Below are 25,069 nucleotides of genomic sequence, written 5' to 3' on the forward strand. Positions count from 1 at the left end.
TCTAGCGATGGTCTTTAGATATGTTTCATCAAAATCGGTTCAGCCGTTTTTGAGATATTGAACTTTGAACTGACAAAGTCAGGGGTTTTCCAACTTTTTGTTGGTTGGGTTGTATACAGTAGGTAAAGAGTTTACATACGCTTCAAAGTTCAATATCTCAAAAACGCCTGAATCAATTTTAATGAAACATAGCTAAGTACATACAAGGAAACTCGCTTTGACGTAAAAAAAGCTGCATCGAAATCGCTCCATCCGCTTGAGAGCTACGATGCCACAGACAAACATACATTGGTGTCACACTTATAGCACCCCCCTTTTTGCGCCGGGGGTTAAAAACGTTAACTGGCAATTCTATCGTCCAACTGGCTAGACCTGACCAATCACGAGGCAGGTGGCAATCACTTGCATAATTGCAATTTGCGGTGCACTGCGCGCTTAATTGCGTTAAGAACCTATTTCGCACGGACCTGTTTCCACTTCTCGGGGGCTACTGCGAGAGTCGAAGTTCGTTTTGTGCCCCCCTCACACTATTAAAATTATTAGCGTGAGCGGAACGGCAAGAGAATGCCTTTACGAGAATTTTATTTTAAAAAAACCGGCCAAGAGCGTGTCGGGCACGCTCAAATTAGGGTTCCGTAGCCGTTACATAAAAAATCAAGTAATATTTTTCTAAGTTTGTACGGAATCTTCCAAGTTTAGGTAAGTTAAGAAACTTCCAAGTAAGGTTTAGAGAGGGGGGGGAGACCCTAAAAATGCTAGGTATAATAATAATATAATAATATCACGGGACACTTGACACCAATTGACCTAGTCCCAAACTAATAATAATAATAATAACCATTTATTTCAAAAAATCAGTTCATATTATTTTAGTAACAATAATCTTATTACCTACGTTAGTGTAACTAAGCAAAGCTAGTACCTACTATGGATACTAGGCACGCCCGAGAACAAACATTCAGTCTGCACAATGTTTTCGGAATAAAATCGAACTCTACAAATGGTCAGTCACTTTCAAAAAGTAATGGTTTGTGCGCGAATTTTATTGCAAGTACCTATGTAGTTACCTTCTGATTTTATTTATACTTACAGCCAACTATTAAGTAATCTGTGTAATGCGTATTTTGCTAAGAAGCAAGGATCTGCAAACACTGGATTTTAATAGCTACAGTCGTCTATAGCGTGAAACGTCGCTGCGGTGGAAAATCGAATTTCCTATCGTACCGTCCCTCTCACTCTCGTATTAAATAATATTAGCGTACTTAAGTGGGCCGGCAAGATACGAAGTCCTAATTGTATACTTCGTAGTATAGGGCCAGATGAGACAATCAGCGCAGAAGGTCAACAGGTCAATATTTAGAACTGCATGACCGAGGCTGAATCACATCTCAAATCTTAGAATCGTCTGACTCACAGCTGAACAATACCAATCAATTTTGGCACAAAGGTACTTAGGTTAAATGGAAAAGGAAATTACAATACACCATTTAATATGACGGAGTTCCTTACCCATATTGTGTCAAGACGAGGATAATACGGAGGATAGTACGTGCAACTTTCTTTTTCAGTAAGAACCTGCTGGACTAGAAAACTAAAAAAAATGTATAGTAAAAAATTGAACCGACTAAAAAAACCATGAAAATAATTTTCTACCAGTCTGAAGTCGGTGCCTCAGCACGAGCCAGCAGGAGCGGACCTATAGTCGTCTACTTCACCTATATAAGCTAATTATAATATTAGACTTCAATCATTCCTGCGCTGTCTCGTGCTGAGGCACCGACTTCAGACTGGCAGAAAAATATTTTCACGGTTTTTTGTAGTCGGTTCAATTTTTTGTTATAATTTTTTTTTCACGCTTTTTAGTGTTGATAATCTAAGATTCAATAGTTTAATGTCAACTGCTCGACACTTTTTACGAAAGATTGCTTTTTCTGATGCAGAGACGTTCATTATTGAGGAGTCCTGGTCCTGGTCCTGGAACCACACGTTAAATTTTACCATATGCATTACGATGAGCTTAAATTGCTTAGCAACTGCGTTAAAGTAATTGAAATTCAACCCGAGAAGTACTTGTTATTGAGTAGTCGCTCCATTGATGAAATTTGGTCTTCATCATTAGTTCCACTTCACTAAATGATAATTTTCAAGAGCAAATGCACGAGTTACTCCTAATTATATGGAAATTACCATAGGCGTTCCTACAATATTTGCAGAGTTCCCTCGATTTCCCTAGGATCCAATCATCCGATCCTGATTTGGTGCTTATGGTATGGGACCTAATTGAGAGCATTCCTAGAAGAAGGATTTTTTTAAATCTGTTCATAAATCACGGAGTTCTGCTTCTGAGGTAACAAACATAAAAAAACAACCGAATTGATAACCTCCTCCTTTTTTGAAGTCGGTTAAAAATGGTTTCGGACATTCTAGGTACTAACTATATCAATATATCAATCATCAAATTTATCAATCACGCTTTATCTCGATGCCGCAAATGACGATCGAACCCGTCTGTCCACGAAATGCAAACCGCCTTACCATCCCGTCTAATTAAAAAGGAATTGCATGCAGATTGCATTGCCCTGCCCCTCGGGTGCAGTTACTGCAATTTAGGGAGTAATTAAAACAGTTAGCATTTAGCTACCTATAACGCTAGCGTAGGATGGAATGTAGAAGAGGTTCGATGGCTCTATAATAGAAAATTATTTGCAAAATAAGTATACTTTTTATTGAAATAAAGCGTGCCCTAAAGCGTGCATAAAAAGGACGTATAAAGGGGGGCTTATACTTGAAGGGATTCTCTTCTTGACACAAGAATCATGAATAAAGAGCGATAGAAAATTAAAAACGAGGCACGCTTAAGTAAACAAATGTCAAAATTGTGAATACAATGTCAGCAAAAATTCAATTTATAAATCAAAAGCAGAACATTAATTCCGATTCCACTCATCAGGATCTGCGTAAGGGTCGTTGGAATACCAGTAGCTCAAAACACTCATGCCGCGGTTGACACTCTTATCGCGATTTAAATACGTCTCCGAAGTACCGAACCCTATTGGTCTCTTGACATTCTTGGCATACACAGCCACCACAGTAAACTTAACTGTTTTCCCTGCTTCAGCCCACGCAGTTATTTCCTCTTCAGTCCTTGTCCATAATGATGGTGAAACGACATCAGTCACGGTTGCGTTAGTGGTTCCTATATTTATTCGCTGTGTTTGAGGTGCGAAATTATACCAGTCAGGTGGCCCACCATTCTTCCAAGACACGAAATGTCCCACTTGATCGTTGTTGTGATTCGGAAGGTTTTTGTTCATACCCATTCTCTCGCAATTCGTTCTCGCTGCCGTGGAGATAGATCCTTGGGTACGAGTACCAGCTGGGCGTATATGATGACGCGAAATTTCAGCTTCAACTATTAAAAGGCAGTTTAGCATTTCCTGAAACTGTGTAGTAGTATTTTTTGATGGGGTTGTTTCGGTCATTCACTGTTGTTTCCATCGTAGACCGTTTAAGCTTCATAATAGCTGCGTATTCAAGAACATTATTATTCGGTTTGTCGGCTAGTGCTCGCGTCACTCGTTGCTTTGTATCTTGGTATTCAGCTGAAGGAGCGCAGATTTCTTTAACATTGTCTTCATCCCAGCACTGGTAATAAGTGCTGCCGTAAATTTTGCACTCTTCACGACAGCGCTTGCCATATCTGGTTTTCTGTTGAACATAGGCAATCTCTTCTTCGTCGCAGTATTCCAGAGTATGGGATGAAGTGTGACAACGTTGTAACCCGTCGACATACTGACATAAGTCTAAGCACGGTAAATCGTGTATAGATTTCTGGACGAACATTGTTTCTGGATCAGTTTCAGGGTTACAGTAGTCCCATCGTAGAGTGTTGTCAACGAAACACCACGTAGTGTTGCGTCCGAAAAGGCCGCAGTTGCTTATGCATCGTGGAAGCTCCTGCTTATACTGACTTGTGTAATAAGTTGGCGCTGTTCTGGTCCCTGGAGTGCAATATTCACACGTATTCCATGAAGATAAACACTTCCCGTTAATGCAGTCGGTGATACAAGGAGTTCCGCTTGCAGTCGAAGATTCGACTGTGTACTCTAGGTTTGGTAGGTCACAGTGAGCTGTGACTGGCTGAGAATGGAAACTGGCTTGACACCAGACGATCAAGGACAGTAGTCCACTTAGAACCAACATTTTGGTGTAACTCTGGGTCAGAAAGAAACTGATGGTCGCAAGTCGCTGAAAGCCACTGCTCAAGTAACACACTATTCAATACTGCGGCTTATATACCTAGTAGACGCGTCTTTATAGGTGTCCGCTGAGTAATTGGGAAACTACAGGATAAATTTCGGTAAGTCCAGTCGCAATTTGGGTGCCATGTATACATATACAAGGTTTTAATTTATACTGAACACCTTAGACACTCTTACAGTCTTTATTTTCTTTAAGTTAGTTTATTGCATTTATTTTTTAATACATTAACAATTTCAAAAATAGTAGATTATTATTTTAACCATAGTTAACTCATAAGTAGCAAAAAAAAAATCTCCCGCGGTTTTTTATCTTCTTTTATTTTTTTGTAAAGTGACGTTTTAATGCTTGCATATTTAACCAACAGATTGAAACTTGAAAACTAGGTATTTAAAAACTAATTGGAGTATGCATACAAAAATAAAAGCTTGTACATAATGAATCCATCCTTAATATAAATAAATAGATTAATATTCGTAATCTAATAATTAATCGTGTTTCACGATAAAATTTGAATCCCGAAACACTATTCAAAATGAAGTTAGAAAATTTATTGATTGATAATGATAGGTACCTGTCTAACGATTACTCACTCCGCCGAAGTCACAGTGAAAATATTAATTCCTTTAAATAGATAAGTAATGCTCACAGGAAGTAGGCACTTACGAGCGTATTTACCAGTGGTTAGAAAAACCAGCCAAAAATAATGTCAGACCATTCTAAGTGTAGGACTCATTCTACAGAACTTCCGTAGATGTTTATGACCGTGAACCCGCGGCTTTATCCGTCCATCTCGTTGGTGGACGTCCTACGCTGCGCTTGCCAATCCGCGGCCTCCACTCGAGAACTTTTCGGCCCCAACTCAACAGCCATCTCTGTTCTCCGTGCTATATGGCCTGCCCATTGCCACTTCAACGAGCTAATTCGCCGTAGATGTTAGTAGGTACAAATAATTGGTCTAGTGTATAAATAAGTGGTCTAGTGCCCACCCCTACCTACCGATTTAAAATTCTATATTACTGATAATCTTCAATGCCTGCTTTGTTTGTTAATTTCATTATTCATCACAATAGTGTCCACCGCCTGTGGCTCCTGTAGGGCTATTTCGAAACTCGAAACTCGAAGTTCGTGTCGTGCGGTCCCTCTGACACTTATACTGTTTATTACGAGAGCGACAGGGACGGTACCTAGGTACGATACGAACTTCGAGTTTCGGGTTTCATAGTAGCCCTGCACTGCAGTTCATTTTTAACTTCCCCACCCCACATTAAAAAATTATTATTTTCATCTCACTAATATTATAAAAGCGATAGTTTTGGACAGTTTTTCTTAACACAATGGAGATAAGTAACGCTATAAATTTTGGGATTTCGTAAAATCCCGGAATTTCAATTGTAACTACCAGATCGAATAGTTTACGTGTGGGAAGCCGCGGGTAAACTCTAGTTGAAAATAAGTTAAACTCGACTCTAAATATGTTGTAAACAAATATAATAGTAGATTGTACAACAAGAGCATAAAACGAGCCATTTTACCCAAGACGTTCATATAGCCATCCGAGCGGGTACGGCAAAGGGTGGATAGACACGAGGGGAAAATGGATGAATGCTCGAGTTTTACACTCTGCTTTTCACTTCGATGGCGAGGAAATGAAATAGCAACAGTGAAAACAATTGTTCACTCACTACGTAGTCATTTTATGCCGCCTAGATCCATCACAAAAGCCAACTTTACGAGCATGAGAAGTGAAAAGTTTGTACCTACGTATACGCATTGCTACGTTTCATTATACGCAATGTTGGCAAAACCAACCAATTGCTTCTAGAAACTGAAGGGTAGTTTATTACATGATAATTTGATTTATTGATTAAAACTTATATTATAACTACAAGAAAACTAACTGAAAACTAGTCAAAAACAACTAAAACGTAATAAAGGCGTATTCTATTCTAAAACGTTTTGTTTCGATTGCCTGCGCGCGCATCGTATCGTCAAGTCAAATGAAAAAAATGGCGTCCTTTACCGTTCCACAAACTAAGCTAAGGCAAGCTAGGTTTTCGACGCATCACCGGTAAATTACATACGTACAAATAAACTTAATCTCGTTGACGTAGAGTATATTTTTGATAAATTAATAGAGGATAAATTTAGGACAAATTTAGTTTGTTTAGCGTGTGTGGCTATTACTTTTGTTTGTCATTTGTCATTGTCATTTTCAGTCAAATTTGACATTAGAGTGACGTGACTGACTTGCAAAACCTTTGGTTTTGTTGTTTTGTGAAAATTATTTGCGTTTTCAGTAAAATTGTAGCGGAATAAAGTGCACGTCTCTCACACACGCCACCCAGGTCTGTTTTTATTAGAATTGTAGCAGTTTCTCAGTAAATTGTACCTATATTTTTTCATAACATTGAAGCGGCCGCTCTTCCTAAAATTTTGGCAAATAACTACGTCAATACCGTGAATTTTGCAGATTTTTACGAATAAGCATATTTCATATTACTACTAAAAAGACTACATTACAGTTTCGAGTTGACGTCACGATAATAACATCTAAATAAATTCCTATAATGATTTCGAAGCATTGAAGGTTATGTTTATTTTTAGCATGTTTGAAATACCTAGAATAGAATTGTATGTAGAATTAAGAATTGAGTAATACATTGAAAAATGCATTTGTTAAGCAGTAAGTAATTCATAAAAACTTTCCAAGTGAGCTAGAACATTTTCACGAAATCAAATTCAGAATGTGTTGGTTTAATATGCATAATTCCGACAAACATTCCAATTGAACTGAACCTTTTTTGAGAAATATGTTTATCATGATTAACCTCTTCACTGCCAGCCTCAGTCATCTATTTGTGACAGCCAATGGAATGCCTCACACGCCACGGTCATCTATACATCACCAACTTTCAACTCGAAATTAATCCTTCTGCAATGAAATTAAAAAACAAGTGTCGCTGGTTTTTCTGAGGCGTACAGAGTCACTTCGTTTGATTTCTGGCAGTGAAGAGGTTAAAAGTAATTCAAATCTCCATTTTTTTAGGACTAGTTGAACATGGATTCTGCTGGAGATTGGTGCCTCATCGAGAGTGATCCTGGTGTGTTCACACAGCTAATAAGGAAGTTTGGTAAGGATTTAAAACTGAAATCAACACATCTGTCTCTCAGGATCTCTGTGCATAGATCTTTACAAAGTGGAAAAATGATGTTATCAGTTTCAAGACATTTAGAGCAGTATTTTAGGGCATCAATCAAGATTGTGTTGGGACTATTTTCTTGGTTGTTACATCCAATATGTTGTTATAAATGGGCTAGCTGTAAACGGTTTTAACTCTACTAAAGTCAGAGCTTGTATTGTGTTATACACTATACACTATCCCTGTCTATTGTAGTTTTATACCATTTGACAGATAGTGACAATATTTACAATGATGTGTGCATCAGTTTTAATATTTATTTCTGTGTAATACGAGGGAGTGGTGGTGATCATTTCCCATCAGATGCAATGCCTGCTTGTTTGCCTCCCTCTCATAAAAAAAAATAATTCTTTGCTTTTGCCGGTGGCTTTGCCCGCGTGGAATTCGGTTATCACGCGCTGTTCCCTCGGGAACTGTGCTTTTTCCAGGATAAAAAGCAGCCTATGTCACTGCCCCATAAACTATCTCTATGCCAAAAATGACGTCGATCCGTAGCTCCGTTTTGACGTGAAAGACGGACAAACATACAAGCACACACAATTGACTATTTCTCAAAAAGTTGATAAGTCATATTTTCTTTAAATATATACAAAACCTTGTGGCAAAAGTGATTAAGTCAGATAATCTTTGTTGTTGGATCCAATAGAAAGTTTTGATGTAGTTACAAAATTACGATTTTTTTCCTCACAGTATTTTGTGACGTTTTCATGAAGTCAAGAAATTTTGTATGTTTTATGTAGTTTATGTTTTATGCTCTCGTGCTTAGGGTTCATAATTTCTTGACAAAACTGATTTCTTGTCAATTTCATGACGGGGCAACTTTTTGTGAAATACTCACTTTCGCATTTATAATATTAAGTATGGCTTCTCACTTTGTAGGTGCCAAAGGCGTACAAGTTGAAGAGTTATGGACAATTGATGATGGCATTTTTGAAAACCTGAGGTATGTTCAACTCATCTCATTACCCACGCCACAATGGCGACTAATAACAAGCATATTCTTAATAAACTATTTGTTTTAGACCCGTACATGGATTAATATTCTTGTTCAAATTCCTACAACACGAGGAACCTTCTGGTCCTGTGGTGACCGACAACCGTCTTGATAAGATCTACTTTGCGAAACAGGTAATGATTTCATTATAAAATAATTATTGCCTTGGCCTGGAAACAGATAATTACTACTTGAAAATATAGGTTTTAAAAACCAGCAATTGCTAATCTTGCCCGGGCAAACATAGTGTTTTTCCAAAAATTTAACAAGGAAAATGTGGGTATGTAAACTTTTTATGGTGTGTAAAAATCAAAGTTGTAAATATGTACATATTAACTAAAGAAACTGTCATCCTTCTTATCACACTTTTTAACTCCAAGACAAAACACAGTATCTTAGCTTTTTAGGTGTATTTTGACCAAAGGTGGTTTCCATGGTCTTATGATGGAGCAAATTATGAAATAGAAGTAGTTATTTTTTTAACTAATTGTTTTTGTTTTTTTTTTAGGGTTTTTGCTATATAGCTAGGTTCTTTAACCACTAGGTTATCTGGTTGTCTAAACAAAACATGACTTTCTGCCAAGTTTATTCGAAAATGCTGTAATATAAATATAAAAAAGCCCTTTGTGGCACACTTGCAAAATAAGGGGCTGTTTCACCACCCATTGATTAATTTTATTTGACGGATAAATTTAACCAATGTTTTAAATTTTTTCAAACCATCTTGACAGTAATTTTTCAATTTTTTTTTAGGTTATAAACAATGCATGTGCCACTCAAGCAGTGGTCAGCTTGCTCCTGAACTGCTCACACCCAGATGTAGACATTGGGCCTGAGCTCACCAAACTTAAAGAGTTCAGCATGAGCTTCGACCCCCGCATGAGAGGGCTGACCCTCAGTAACTCGCAGACCATACGGACATCGCACAATTCCATGTCACCGCATGCACACTTTGAGTTTGATCAAAAGATGGGATCTAAGGTTAGTAGTTAGGATTCATATTCAAAGTTTGACAAAGGGAATCCATGCTCCTTGTTGCTTTTCTGATTAGAGTTAAATTTTTGACCTCCGACTCAATAGGGGTGTTACAAGTTTATCGCCGATGGTGTATTGCCTTTTCGGCGAAAAAATATGTTTCGCCAAATTTCACTTAGCAACCAACCTTTCGCCGAAGTTTCATTTGGCAAACTAATCGTTGGCATACCTTTACTTCGCATTTTTCTTTTTTCGCCACACTTTTATATTGCAAAATTTTACTTCATCACACTTTTATGTGGCAAATAATTATGTAGCAAATGATTGGCTCAGGCAAATAACAAATTGTCCAATAACATATGGCCTTAATTGCAATGTTTTACTTCAATTTGATTTGTGCGAGCGAGTGAAGCGAGCGAGCAAGACGTTTCGAAGCAAAAGAGACTTGGATAGTTTAGGTTCAGAAGGCTAAGGCGGGAACGAAGCGGAGCGTAGCTCTCGCGTTAGCCTTCGATGTTAGGTTTTTTTTATAGCAGCCAGGATAACTGGCACTAGGAAAATAGGTTGGATGCCATTCACTTAAATAATGAGATTAATTAAATGTTATTAAGATTAAAACATATCCTTAATTTTAAACTACAATTTGTATGTTATATAGTGATAAAAACATGTGAAACTCTCTTTCTTTCTTACCACAAAATATGTACCATGTTTTTATACAAATAAATGATTTATGATATCAATATTTTGCTAAATTAAGCTAAGTATGCCAATCAATACATTTGACGAAAACATAAATGACATCTTAAAAAACTTCCAGGTAATAATTTGCATAATAATAATTTATCAAAAATCATTACTTAGGAATTGAAACGTTGCGTCGGGAAATAAAATTTCGCCTGAATAAAATATGGGATATATAATTTGGGAGCTAATAATTTGCAAAATAATTTTCGCCGAAACATTAGTAAACCATCGCGGCTGTCTGTCTGTCTCAAACAGATGAACAGATTTCGATGCAGTTTTTTTTTGCGTAAAAGGGAGCTTTCTTGCGGGATTCTTAGCTATGTTTGAGATATTGAGCTTTGATGACAATGTCGCTAAGTTTTTTTTATTTTTTATTTATTTAATAAAACATTACACCATCATTCCAGGACATCCAATAGGATAGCGTACCAACATAATTATTATACAATTTAATATATACAAATAAGCTTAACTAAAAGTTGACATAAAGGAATCTTCTATACTACTATAAGTTGGCTAGGTTATTTTAGTATCAAACAAACTGATTCATGCACTAGGGTAGAACTTTTAATAATCAATTTTTCTATGATTTTCTTTGACTAAAGTATGGGATTTTAACATGACATTAGTAACACAAAGGTTTTACCTTGGTACATAATTCAGTTCATTCCACTATGTGTGCTCACAATGATCTACACGTGACTCTACTGCCAAGGCAATAAAAGTATTGTGGCCACCCCTGCCACATAACATTTTGTACACTCAGCATTCCGAGTAACACCGGACGCGAGCGGCGGGCCCGGGACGCCAGTCCGTTACCAACTCCCATACATTTCGGTCGCTAATACATCATCATCATCATCATCATCAGCCCGAAGACGTCCACTGCTGGACAAAGGCCTCCCCCTTAGAACGCCACAATGAACGACAACTCGCCACTTGCATCCACCGGTTTCCCGCTACTCTCACGAACACACATACGCGCCCTATTTCCAGTAATACAGTGCTATTTCCTAATTAAATTAACTACTCATATTCGGCATTTTTCATCATCTCCTAATCAGCATACCCGACATCTAAAGTGATACTAGAATAGTAGATAAAGTATTTGGATCATTTTGAGCGCTACAACTGTTCATCCACTTCTGCTGCTGACTGTACATAATTATGAGTCAAAATTTACAGTATTGTCAATGATTCCAGGACGATGACGTATATCACTTTGTGGGTTACATGCCCATCGATGGGCGGTTGTACGAGCTAGACGGGCTGAGGGAAGGACCCATCGACCATGGACCCATCGCCCCGGAGCAAGACTGGCTGGACGTTGTCCGGCCTATTATCATGAAGAGGATCAACATGTTAGTATTCATTTGCACTCGCAATTCACGAGACGCGTGTGTGAACACGGCTCGCGTCGCGCTCGTTTCGGGAGTGCTTTTTTGGGCACGAGTTTGGAGTCATCCATAAACACATAACAAAGCACACAAAATTAGGGGGACGGGGAGGGGCCAGGCGGTTTGTGCTGTGACCAGGGTTACCAGGTCTTTTTCGAATAAATACTGAAGAACAGTGAGCATAAAGAAACGCTTCCAACGCAATCCGCGAAATGGCTCGAAAACAATGAGCGCGTGCAGGAAGCGGCAACATCTTTGTCGATTGCGTAAAATCTGACAGTTGAATCGTTTATTAGGGAGAAAAAAAATGTTTTACCGAACACCGAACACAGTGCTAAAATACCGAACGGCTCGGTAAAATACCAAACACCTGGCAAGCCTGGTCGTGACAAAGAAACAAAATAATTGCAGTTTTTAATTCAATAGCAATATATGTGTGTGTCAAATTGTCAAAATTAGTGTCAAAAAGAAAAATAAACTATTTATCTCTTACTAGCTTTTGCCCGCGACTTCGTCCGCGTGGAATAGTAACTTGGGGAAGTATTTTATTTATTTAGGATACTTACCTATTTTGCCAATAATAGCAGATAGAAACTTCTACGTTTTACTGAAAATAATCACACAGACAGCGACGAACTTCCACCTTATAAACTTCCACCCCCTATTTCAACCCCTTAAAGCCTTTATTTCGCGATAAAAGATAGCCTATGTTCTTTCCCAAGGTCTATTCTATCTTTGTACCAAATTTCATCGAAATCGGTTCAGCGGTTTAGGTGTGAAAGCGTAACAGACAGACAGACAGACAGACAGAGTTACTTTCGCATTTATAATATTAGTATGGATAGTATGGATGTATGAATAAGTTAATAAATAATTTTGTGTTCCTTGCTGTAAAATTATGAGATATAATATTATATTAAGTTAGTTCACATCAAAGAACATTCACGATTTTACTCCATTTCTCTTCACAGCTACACCGAAGGTGAAATCCACTTCAACCTCATGGCCTTGGTCTCCGACAGAAAAATGATCTACGAACGTCAGCTGGAAGAACTCCTCAACGAATCCCAAGTCATGGGAATGCAGACGGAGGAGCTGGAAAACGAAATACCACGACTAAGAATGCTCATTGAGTATGAAGATGTGAAGATGACAAAGTATCAACAAGAGATGGCGCGGAGAAAACATAATTATATCCCATTCATAGTGGTTCTGTTGAAGATATTAGCGGAAGAGAAGAAGTTGATGCCTCTCTACGAGAAAGCGAAAGAAAGAGCTGCTAAGAAAGGGAATAAGAAAATGAAGGTTTAGAATGACTGCGTACATAGCGTAATAATTACAACTAATGGGGTAACTTGTGCGGTGCGATACGGGCGGGTCCCTCTCTACGCTAAGAGGCAAGATTAAGGGGCTGTTTCACCATCCATTGATTAGTGTTAACTGGCGGTTAGGTGTGATGCCGTCTCTATTTGTTTTGTTCGAATAGTCGGAGAGGGCATCACATTTAACCGTCGGTTAACGCTAATCAATGGATGGTGAAACAGCCCCTAATTGTACTGTAAACGTGGTTCGTTTCGAAACGCGTGTTTTGGAAGCCGTATGGTCTGATACACCCGTACACACTAAAAGCGCGTGTTTGCATGTCGCAATCCTAAATTAAGAGTATATCAACTCAAAATAATACCTTATTCAGATTTAGGATTCATGAAATTTTTGGAAGGTCTAAATTAAAGTAGTAGTGTGTGTGTTTTGAGTTGATACACTTTTGTTTTAAAAGTGCGATGTGTAAAGCTATAAAAACTCATTACTAAAGCGCGTGTTTCAATGTCCAACAGTGGATGTCCTAGGGCTGATGTGATGATACGCAATGAACAGAGGAAACACTACGCCGCTGCCTGTTGGCGTCTGGTCCGCGATTTAATACGGTATTTGACTATTTTGTATATGTTTTATAAATTAAAACTACACAATGCCTGATATCGAATAGAAAAACAATTTTTAAGCTACCTTTACAAATAACAAAGTTATAAAGGTTTGAAATTCAAGATTAGACAGAGAAAGATATACTGGCATGTGACGTCACACGCCAGTACCGCCATACTTGCTGCATAGAGAAAACCGTTTGAGAAAGAGACAGGTATAGATTTTTTTAAAATCACTATAAATCCAATTTTCAACCGATTTAAATTTTCTCTTCGCTAAACACTATCTGTTTATCTATATTTTCATAATAATATAAAGATATGGCAAAATCAGGAGTTGTTAAATACCGTATTGCACTCTGGGACTTAGCTGATAGCGCCAAGACAAAGTGCACCCATTGTAAGAAATTATTACGCTAAGCTATCATCGTCGTTTAAAACTGGTACTTTTCCCAAAGACTCTGAAAAGTGGTGATTTGTAGCGGTTGAATCGATACTGGAAAGCAGTGGGAGTGCAGGCTAAATCAAATCTGTGACTAACAAATTGTATTAAATAAATGAAGTATGTGTCGATAACTTTTGTTTACCTTAGATCGTCATTCATTTATTTATTTATTATTATTTACAGTCATTTATTTATTAATTCAAGCTCTTCATGCCTCGAATAGGTACATCTCCGCTCCGCTATCTTTTTTTATGTATAAAAGGAACGAGCGTGCGGGTCACTTGATGGGAAGCAATCACTGCCGTCCATGAACACCTGCATCACGAGGGGTGTTACAGGTGCGTTGCTGGTGCTCTGAGAGACTGATAGGCTCTTTTATAAAAATCCCTAAGTTTTATCTGAAGCACAAAGACTGCCTCGAGGCTTGACTGAAGATACTGCGATCACTTGCATAAAAAAAACAGAACTATTCTTTTGAGGACAAATTCGACCTTAAGTACCCGGGGCCCATAATGATAAGTGGGGATTTACTCCAGCGTCGTTGGGACCTATTAGATTATGTAGATTAGTAGTTGACAGGAAGAAAAAAGTTATACAGGGTGAACTCTAAGACGTAATACAAAATTAGTGTGTCGTGCTCAGTTAATGCTGGGTAATATAATGCATTAACTCTTTTGTTGAAATAAGTCCGATGAAATTTGCGGTTTCCATACATTGTTCATGATTTCTTATTTCAATAATGTATAGAAACCACAAATTTTTTCAGACTTATTTCAACAAGAGTTAATGCATTATATTATAATAATAAATAATAAAGCCTTTATTCTCTGACCAAAAAAAAAAAAAGTAGTAGGTATAAATTAAGCTTATAAACTAATGTACAAAAAATTTAAAAATAACTTGTAGTAGTAATAGTTAGATAGGTAGTTAGTCAGGGGGGCAAAGTCTAGACAAAAATTTTCCATCATCTATCCAGTACTCTACTCCCCACTTTAATTTTATGTAAATATGTATTCGGCAACCATTTTATTGGTCAGGTTGTCCTTGGGCATAGGCCTCCCCTAGTTTCTTCCACTCTTCCCTGTCATGGGCTAATCTTCTCCATCCTTTTGGTAAGTCATCTTCCCATCTTATATTACCCAGCATTAACTGAGCACGAAACACTAATTTTGTATTACCAATTTGAAGTCAGCCTGTATATGATTTCCTCCTTCAGTGATGGGAAAGCGTCTAAACCCGAGTTTAGACTTGCGAGAAAAAATCATGCAAGTTGCATTACATTGCGGCGCTCGATTGACCACTACAAACTCGTTGGCTTTACGGCCTCGCAATGTAATGCAACTTGCACGATTTTTCTAGCAAGTCTAAAATCGGCTTAAGGATTAAAAAAAACTACATTGAAATAGTTAAGCGTGTCAGATACTGTAGTTTAGATGTCCCAGCGAGTCTGACGCCGAAAGTAATCATCTACTGACTTGCGTAGTGGGGGTGGAAGGGTAGAAAATAAAAAGAAATAAAATGGATTCCAGCACGTCACTTATTCATAGGGGATGTTAAGTGAATCCTAAAAATGCTCCTATTCAAAAGACTGACGATTCGGAAGTGACGCAAGCCTTTAGCAAAGTTTTGAAAATGTAGAAAAAAATCGCCACATAGTGAGGGTTTCACAGAGGCGAAATATCGCTAGATGGCGTTAGTATCGTGAGATCCGTTTGACGTTTGCTCGTGAATGGTTAAGACCGTTTATACCTGCTGAGCTGGCAACGTTGCATTTTTGTTAGTTTTTCTCGATTATTCCATAAAAATTGAATGAAAATTAAAAATGTTGTCTGATAGAACACTTCTTAATATATAAGGTAATTAATATGTCTACTCCAATAATTGTTCGTTATAGACTTTTATATTCTTTAAAAACGAATTAATTAACGGTTTTTAGAAAATAAAAGTCTATAACGAACAATTATTGGAGTAGACACATTACCTTAATTAAGAAGTGTTCTATCAGACGACATTTTTAATTTTAAGTACATTCAATTTTTATGGAATAATCGAGAGAAACTAACAAAAATGCAACGTTGCCAGCTCGGCAGGTATAAACGCTCTTAAATAACTAAATGAGCCAATCGTAAACAAACGTCAATTGTCAAACGGCGGTTCCACGATACTAACGCCATCTAGCGATATTTCACCTCTGTGAAAACCCTCATTAGAGCCAGAGCTCGCACAGCATCCAGGCCTTCCTATAGTATGTATAAATGCTCCCAAATGTGTACTGCCGAGCTAAGACGTGAGTTATCCGGTACAATATAATTCATCAAAGGGCACAATATCATTTAAGATAAGTACTGTGGGATTTTACGGCAGTAAAACAAAACACAATTATTCAACGACTATTTACGATTGAAAAATCGCCCCGCAATTCGGTGCTATACCGTACTATTTCAGAATCTATTACCGCATTCACAAAGGCGCGTTCACACGAGGTAAATAAATAACCGCTATAAATAATCTGGAGCTGACACGGGCCGTGTGGAGAGGCCTTAACTCTCTGACGGCGGGAACTCACACCGTAGTTCGTGGGTGAATACAGTACAATCGCTTTCACCACTTCTTTCTGTCACACTTTATAAGATGAAGGTAGAAAGAGACGGTGAATCCGATCGCGAACGTCAGAGCGACGATACGGCCACAGAGGCGTTATTGGCTCGCGGAATAACAATCGTTTTCATCACTTCTTCCTGTCGCAAGGTATAAGATGAGGGTGGAAAGAGACGGTGAATGCGATTGCCAGGGTGTTAGACTGTATAGCCACTAGGGCCGGATTTAGAGGAGTGGAGACCCCGCGCAGTTGCTCTGTTTCATCATCATCCCAGCCTATTTACGTCCCACTGCTGGGCACAGGCCTCTCAAGCAGAGGGCTTGGGCCGTAGTTCCCACGCGGGCCCAGTGCGGATGGGGAACTACACACATACCATTGAATTGCTTCACAGGTGTGTGCAGGTTTCCTCACGATGTTTTCCTTCACTGTAAATTGAAGTCGTGGTAAATTCCAAATGTAATTTTGCACATGAATTTCGAAAAACTCAGAGGTGCGGGCCGGGACCATTGGTCAAACCACTAGGCCACCATGGCTTCAGCCCCTCCCCTAAATCCGGCCCTGACGGCCACAGTTCACTAATGCCTAACCAAAACATTTATTACGAATTATTCGTTTCACAAATATTCCATTTGCTTGGACAAATGCATTTCATTCTGCAACTATAGGTAAAATGTTCAGGATAAATAAATAAACTAACCTAACCTAACTTCTAGGGTCCTACACAATGTTATCTTGAAATAAATCCTGAATAGTTCAGTTTCTCACGTTTTAAATCGAGTTTAGCTCGACATGTTTCTGGCTGATTCCTCGGGAATTCTCCGGGAAGAAGGACCACGAATTAGCCCGAAACATGTCGAGCTAAACGTCATTAATTATATGAGTGAGTCTCACGGTAGTTTCATGTTCAAATTTGTGGAAAGAATCAAATTTGTTAATTAAAATAATTGGTCGAAAAATGGTTTAGCGAAATGAAAGGGTCATTACAACTTGGTGTGTACGGCAGCCCCGCCTATTTATTGAAATGCCCTTTGTTTGTTGTTGAAACCTTTGTTCGCCGATGATAAGCACCGACTGTACAATTGCGGTTACTTTTAAACTTTCAGGTTCAGGGTTGAGGGGCTTGCGAATTGTCGGCGTTCTGAATGGGGCGTTTCGAGTAAAGACAGCAGGGCTACTACGAATAATACTTTACTTTTGTTTTAATTTTCAATTAATTTTATTTAGTTTTAACTTTTATTTAATTTAATTTTGCTCTGCATACTAATATAGTGAAAATACAAACTGAAATAAAGATGCACAGAAAAAACAGAAAAATAAGACCATCGCTGGGAATCGAACCCAGGTCCTCGGTAATCCGTACCGCGTGCTATACCGCTACACCACTGATGGTCAACGGTACCGACACGAATTTCCCCTATGCACCTCATATCTCAGCTTGTTTGTTTCTTACTTAGTCACTTAAGCAGTGACGCTAGCGACATCTATGCCGTAGCCCTCATCGAGAAACTTTTTTCGGCACTCCATTGGAACTAACCGCTCACCCGGACAAGAGATATCGTTACTAAGCAATCAAATTAAGATTGGTTTTTTTGGAATCTTTTTGTATTTTTTATTTCAATTCCAAATTTTTACTTTTACGGTCATCCCGTAAAACCTAAATTGAAAATACAAACTGAAATAAAGATGCACAGAAAAAACACTACTAACTAACTAACACTGTAACTAACAATCTGTGGATATGAGAAATCTGAAATAAATTATCCCACCAAAAACATTCTGTAAAAAACAAACCAAGTCTCGATGGAGCTGCTTGTTTATCTCTAAAAAGTAATGAAATCTAGACAAAGTCGTGCCAAGTCTAAGGTTCCTTACTGCGATTTCTACCTACAGACTTGAAATTTTGGATTTTAATTATGTGATTATAGCTTACTGGATGACGAAAATTTCTGCGTTCTGGTCTTATCCAGAGGTTCTCAAATATTTCTAAAACCGTAATATGCCAAACAAAGTAGTGGCCAAAGTATTACTATGCGACTGTACTATTATGCTAATACAAATTATGCGAAATTAAAATAGCTCAAAAAAATGCGAACGAAAGAGATTCCTCTTCGGGACCTTGTCTATATAAGGGCGTTACTTAATTTGCTTTAGTAAAGGTTTTTTTATTATTATTATACGTAGGTATTTAAAATTTATAAGAAGGTAGGTATGTAAAATGTCCATGTTCATTAGATTTGAAAACGTTCAGTAAATATAGACGCAGGCTGAGAATTCTAATCTGGTCGTATTTACGGACGTTTTTTACGAATTTTGGGAGTTGGGAAGTTAATAAGCGCTACCCCCCCACCCTACGGGGAAGCAGATATCCTAACCCTGCCGTCGCTTTATGTTTTTGAAATAATCATGTATGTTAGGAAGAACATATGTGATTTTCCCACTAACGTCGATAAGCCAAAGGCTACTAGAAACACAGGGAAGCTTAAAGTTCTATCTTACAGACTGGCTAAAACCAAAAAATCGTTTCTGGGAAATAGCATACTTTTTTATAATCAAATTTTATAAAATACCCATTACCAATGAAACGGATACAAAATTCAGATCTATTGTTAAGAAGACATTAAATCTAAGGCGTATTATAAAGTTAATGATTATATCATGGACAGGGATATTTGGAAATAATTCCGATCCACATTGGCGATCCCTTACTTCAAATAGCGAACCTACTGTGTTAAAAATAAAGTTGTGTTAAATACTTGTGATGTATAGATATTCTAATAATATTGTAAATCTGTTAAAAAAACATATACCTACCTCGTTGAGTTTCTTGCGGGATTTGAAAGAAAGAAAGAAAATAATTTATTTATAACAGCAATGACACATAATATGTAAAAATAACAATAAGAAATGTTGGTAGATTTTTTTGACATTCATAATTCATAAGTGCTTGTTATAGCCTAAATTGAATAAAGATATTTTGACTTTGACTTTGGTAGCATAAAACCGATCGTCGACTGATGTTAGAGGAAGGCTGTCCAACAATGGCCGTCTTCGACTGACGATGATGGGTGACACTCTTTCCCGGCCCGGATAACACCGACATGGAAATACTGGCCCTGTTTTTTGTGTACTCCCCCATAGAAACTGACAGGAGCTTCTATGGGCGTGTACACAAAAATTGGGTCGGTATTTCCATCCCGGTATTATCCGGGCCGGGAAGTGTCACCCACGATGATGATGTTGTATTAATGCTTACCTAAAGACGTAGGGCCCGAATTAAGCTTGTTTTCATGGACGTACCTGGAACAAAATGACAAAACATAAATTTTCTTCGCACACGAATGGAAACGGCTGATATTATGATGATGATGATGAACGGAACGTTGGTAATGGAGCCCAAGTAAACGAAGTAGGTTTATTTTATTAAGAGTTCGGTAATGCAAGATTTGACCCAACAACAACAAACAAACACGGCCAGTTAATAAAAGCTCCTAAAAACTTACTTTTTGCTAAGTGCTAAAGTACAAAACTGTCAGTAGGTATAAAATCTGACATGCACTAAGTCGGTTCTTATCTACACCTGTACAACTCCCAAATAGGTGATAATCATACATAATATTTTCAATAAACTCATCCGCAACCCCAATTCCATTCGACGTCGCATTCATTTTCACACTCCAGCACACATTCGATATATAGTATTAGAATAAACATAAGCATACCTATACACGGTCATACACTCCAGCGCTTCCCATTTCGGTCCACTGAGTTGTCAAAACGTATATGGCAAACTATAGCTTCCATTCTAAATTGACCTGTTACCCCGCTCCGACACCCCAATATTAGCAGGACCGCGGGGACGGCACATTACTTTAAATATATCAAGTTACATTGGTTGCAAGTCCGATGGAATCGCAAGACCATTACGCTTGAGCTGTGAGTCCCCCGTATTGTACGTGGGATGGAGTGAGAACATTTATATCCCTGTTCTGAGAGGGGTCTAGATAGCTGGTTGCAAGTTTTCGTATTTCTGTTTGATATGGTGATAGTCCTGTTGGGTTCCTGCGTCATTCAAATGTCCTTGATCCGAACCCTTGTCTGCTTTAAGCTTGGGGATGTAAAGTAACTTTTTTAGGGGTTTTGGATTTCTAACTTACGTAATTAACTAACTTTGGATCGTTAAATGGGTACATAAAATGTTTCGGTTTGCTTAAGTGTAAGCAGGCAACTATAACTTTGTAGGTAGGACAAATAGATTGATTTATTTAATTTTTAACTGCAGATAAATGTGACTCCACTGCGGTACATAGATATATCGCAGGGGGGTAATTTTTCTCTGTAGATGACTGTTCTTACACAAACATTGCCATATTATAATACTTAATTGTACACCCGGGATTCTAATCAAGTACGAACGGGTAGTTCGACATTTCAGTCTACTCGTGACCACACCGAAACGTCGTGGCAATATTAGGTACTTACTCTTTGTTAGCGAATAAGTCCCGAGTGTGGTAATAGTCTTTGCCATAGCTATTTTTATTGACGTAAAGAATGTAGGCACGCCGGTGGGAATCAAGTTGTTTTCTCAACAAGCCATTAGTAATTAATTAAATTGGTATTCGCTCCCACCGTCTATATTTTCAAGTTACCTAGGGCACCTAGAACCTAGGGCTCTTCAACGCTAGAGCGAATATATGCCATCCACGAAGACGCGTGATTTTGTCAAAATTAGACATTAACGACATTGTAATAAGAACCACGGCACGCGTCATTGTGAATGACTCTGCCTATAGGCTGTTACTGAACCAGTGAGATACTTGTACAACATTCGGCCTCATCTGCACTTTTCACCAGGTGAGATGTATTAAAAAAAATAAGAAAATATCAATCGCTTAAATTATTAGATTATCATTCAAGCATTCTAACTGTGATTTATGGATTAATTTATCATAAATTTGCCTCAATTTTAACCCCTACGAAAAAGCAGGGGTACTGCTACTGCGACAGAGAATCAACTGGGTAAACAATGATCATGCCACTTGAATAATAGGATTCATTACCTTCTCGTCATTCTGGCCACAGGACGTGGTTGTGGCCAGACTGGTGGCGGGTAAGGTTATAGTTATGAGATGAATGGTAAGTAAAGAAAAAAAGAAGGATGACATTTATTCACTAATACAAAAGGCACAAATACAACAAATAAACCAAAAGATACATGAAAACACACATGGAAATAGTACATTATATAAATACTATATGTACAACATTTGCTCGTTTAATGGTTGATATTAAAACCAACTTAAAGGTTCAATAATTAGCCGCATTATTATTATTTAAACAAACACGCCTACTTCAGTTGAAGTAAGGCTACGTCGGAAAATCGCTACGTCCATGACCACAGCTTTAGGCCCTTGTCCAAACATCAGAGAAACAAATTACGTAAATACATCTCCTGGGCTTTTGGTAATATCGTGGGTCGAAACCTCGGTCGGCCCGCGCCGTACTGGAGACAGAGGAGTCACTTTAATGAAAACGCTATGCATGTTTTTAAAATTTGTTTAAAGAAAGAAAGAAAAGAAAGATACCGAGAGATTTCTATGGTTCTATCAGTTTAGCACCATCACTTTACAGTAATAAGACTAAAACACTTGGTTTTAGAAGTAGTGATAAAATAAATTATACAACCTAAAGAACAATTTATTTTGTCAATATTATAAAGACTTCCTGAGACACGGTGCTTGGATGACCTTAAGACTGTCGCTGGCGGCGGATGGATGCGAGGGGCTGAAGACAGAGTGTTGTGGCGTGTCATGGAAGAGGCCTATGTCCAGCAGTGGACTGCTGTAGGCTGATTATGATGACGAAAAAGTCCTAATTTACGGAAAACCTGTTAACATCGAGTAGGAAATTTATTTATAACAACATAAAATATTTAATAACAATTAAATATATCATTTCGTCTTAGCAATTAAAATAAAACTAACTTAAACTTAAAATACCTATACCCAAAAGACAAATAATAATAATGAAAACTGAAACAAACGATTTAAACCAGATTTAAATCGAATTATGTATGTACATATTTTCATTTATTGCAATGTTTTTTATTTGTTTCCAACTGTGTTAATTTCGTTGTGTTAGCTTTTTTGTGTCCGCAGTGCACCATCGTTTCCCAATCTGTTCTGGGCCGTAACTGAATAATTCATAATTTGCCGCATCTTGAGCCTTATCCGCCTGATTCGAGACACTAACTAAGCCGCGGCGAACTTGGTAAGTTCATTTTTTGCATTTTCAAACTGATGTAAGTTTTCTTCTTCTTCTGAAGGCTTATTAAGGCTTATTCATCTTATTTGATGTGTTTTGTGGCAATAAATGTTTTTTCTTTCTTTCTTTCTTTTTCATTACTGGAGGTCTGCCGTTAGTTTTTTTTTTTTTTTTTTTAATATTTGAACTGTTTCCGGTTTTTAGCCAAGCGAAATAGCTCTAACGCTGGCTATTCTTGTCCTTTCGTGTATTTCCGAAGTCAGGACTTCTTTCTTCTCCCAGCGCGCCTCTTTCCCACCACGCCACTATGAACAGGAGTACATACCACTAGCACTAATATCTGACACACTAATATCCGACTCTATAGGGCCGGTAGGACGATCAGATATTTTTGCATGCTCCGCTGTTAATGCATCTGCATTCTGTTCTAGTGTGTGTACTTTTTTTTTTATTCGACTGGATGGCAAACGAGCAAGTGGGTCTCCTGATGGTAAGAGATCACCACCGCCCATAAACATCTGCAATACCAGGGGTACTGCAGACGAGTTGCCAACGTAGAGGCCTAAGATGGGATACCTCACGTGCCAGTAATTTCACCGGCTGTCTTACTCTCCATGCTTCACAACAGGATTAGCGAGCAAGATGGTGGTAGCAATCGGGGTGGACCTTGCACAAGGTCCTACCACCTGCCACACCCACCTGCCTGCTACTGTACTTGGTTCAGTGGAACTACTAATAATCGTGGGGAGAAAGATTATCGAGAGACAACCAACCGGAAGACGCAGCGTTGGCGGAAAGTTGCGAGCTACTGGTGGATGCAGGAAGCAAGTTGTCGTTCGTTTTTGGATGAAATTTGATATTTTGCAGATACCTGAGACACTCTGACCCGGATAACTCACGTCTTAAATCGGTTTAGGAGGTAATCCTAGCACTTCGTAGCCTTCGATTATATTTCAACCCAGTGGTTGGAGGTATCCGGAAAATAAATATGCTGCTAAATACCTCATCCGCTGGGATATAGAGTCAGTGAAAATGTTCAGCAATGTTGTTTATTAGTGCGAGCTCCAGAAGTTACCGTCATTATATTTGATATGTAGATAGCTGGACATCTGGAATAACACATAGGGTAGGTACTCTTTCTCGATATATACCCACAGGATCGGAATAAAATCTCTAAATCTCATCCGCTGGGTATAGAGTCATGAAAATTTAGCAATGTTGTTTATAGTGCAGCTCCAATAGAGACCGCGATGTAATTTTTTCAATTTAAACACTGGTTTCTTTTTATTATTTGAGTGTAATTGTGTAAATTTTAACTTCGAGAAAAGGATGGTACGTATTTGCTCGACTTGGCGGGGATACTGCCGTGCCCCCAGATTGCATTTGTGTGTCTTCTGTATTAGTGAACAAATTTCTTCCTTTTTTCTTTATTCTCTTTCTTTTTTAATAGGTACAACCTTTTGCGGACCATACTTTTTGTGAAAAGTGCGTGCATTAAGTATCATATCATCCATACTACACTTCGTAATAGAAATATTTGCATAATTTGACCCAAATAACAAACAGAGTGCAAGTTAAATAATAGCTTGTAAAACCTGGGTCACAAGGTCAACAAACTTCCCGAAATCAAAACAAATATACCTAACCCTTCAAACATCTAACTTCACAATTTTCAACGAAAATTCGGACCGTTAACAATTTTAATTAAATCGCGGATATTCGTTTTCGCTTCTGGCCCGCTGGGTCGGAATGTAGAGGACACGTTGGTTTTTGCATTAAACTTTTTTGTTACGTGATTTGACATAAAATTTATTGACTACCTTTATATAGCTGTCAATTATCGATCTGAAAATCTCATGCACCCAACTATCATTTTTATTTTATGATGACCCGCATGCTCCTTTGCCACCCTCGCATAATAAATAATAATGATCATCATCATCATGTCAGCCGAAAGACGTCCATTGCTGGACATAGGCTCTCCACTCAGACCGGTCTTGTGCTTTCCGCATCCACCGCGATCCCGCGAGCTTAACCAGGTCGTCGCTCCATCTCGTTGGAGGCCTACCGACGCCATTCGAGAACCTTCTGACCTCATCGGCCATCAGTCCTGCGAGCAATGTGCCCCGCCCCCTGCCATTTCAGTTTCGCAATTCTTCGAGCAACCATAATATGTCATAAGTCAAAAAATATTTCTATGATGCTATCTTCATACCAAATTTCATCTAAATCAGCGGTTTAAGTGTGAAGAGGTATAACATAGACA

The 25,069-nt window shown here is 38.2% G+C and overlaps 2 protein-coding genes across 2 annotated transcripts in view; one reads left to right on the top strand and one right to left on the bottom strand.

The window, feature by feature from the left end:
- Nucleotides 1–25,069, bottom strand: part of LOC141440176 (cell adhesion molecule Dscam1-like) — a 267,224-nt gene that overhangs the window by 54,109 nt on the left and 188,046 nt on the right. The window contains exon 7 of the mRNA XM_074104637.1: nt 19,796–19,839. Coding sequence (XP_073960738.1) covers nt 19,796–19,839 — 44 coding nt within the window. The remainder of the gene's footprint in view (nt 1–19,795; nt 19,840–25,069) is intronic.
- On the top strand, nt 6,445–14,074 carry LOC141440375 (ubiquitin carboxyl-terminal hydrolase isozyme L5-like). The gene is made up of 7 exons (XM_074104881.1): nt 6,445–6,608; nt 7,310–7,394; nt 8,343–8,406; nt 8,486–8,591; nt 9,211–9,438; nt 11,383–11,540; nt 12,548–14,074. Exons 2-7 carry the CDS (start codon nt 7,322–7,324, stop codon nt 12,885–12,887), a joined length of 969 nt encoding a protein of 322 aa, XP_073960982.1. The 5' UTR covers nt 6,445–6,608; nt 7,310–7,321; the 3' UTR covers nt 12,888–14,074.

This window comes from Choristoneura fumiferana, chromosome 22 (assembly GCF_025370935.1).
Source record: "Choristoneura fumiferana chromosome 22, NRCan_CFum_1, whole genome shotgun sequence".
In the NCBI taxonomy this organism is placed as follows: Eukaryota; Metazoa; Arthropoda; class Insecta; order Lepidoptera; family Tortricidae; genus Choristoneura; species Choristoneura fumiferana.

What these genes read in the sequence shown, in the direction of transcription:
- LOC141440375 (XM_074104881.1), top strand. Translation starts at nt 7,322, where the DNA reads ATGGATTCTGCTGGAGATTGGTGCCTCATCGAGAGTGATCCTGGTGTG. An exon ending in AGATCTACTTTGCGAAACAG is followed by an intron (nt 8,592 to 9,210) that starts GTAATGATTTCA and finishes ATTTTTTTTTAG; the next exon opens with GTTATAAACAATGCATGTGC. An exon ending in ATCATGAAGAGGATCAACAT is followed by an intron (nt 11,541 to 12,547) that starts GTTAGTATTCAT and finishes TTCTCTTCACAG; the next exon opens with CTACACCGAAGGTGAAATCC.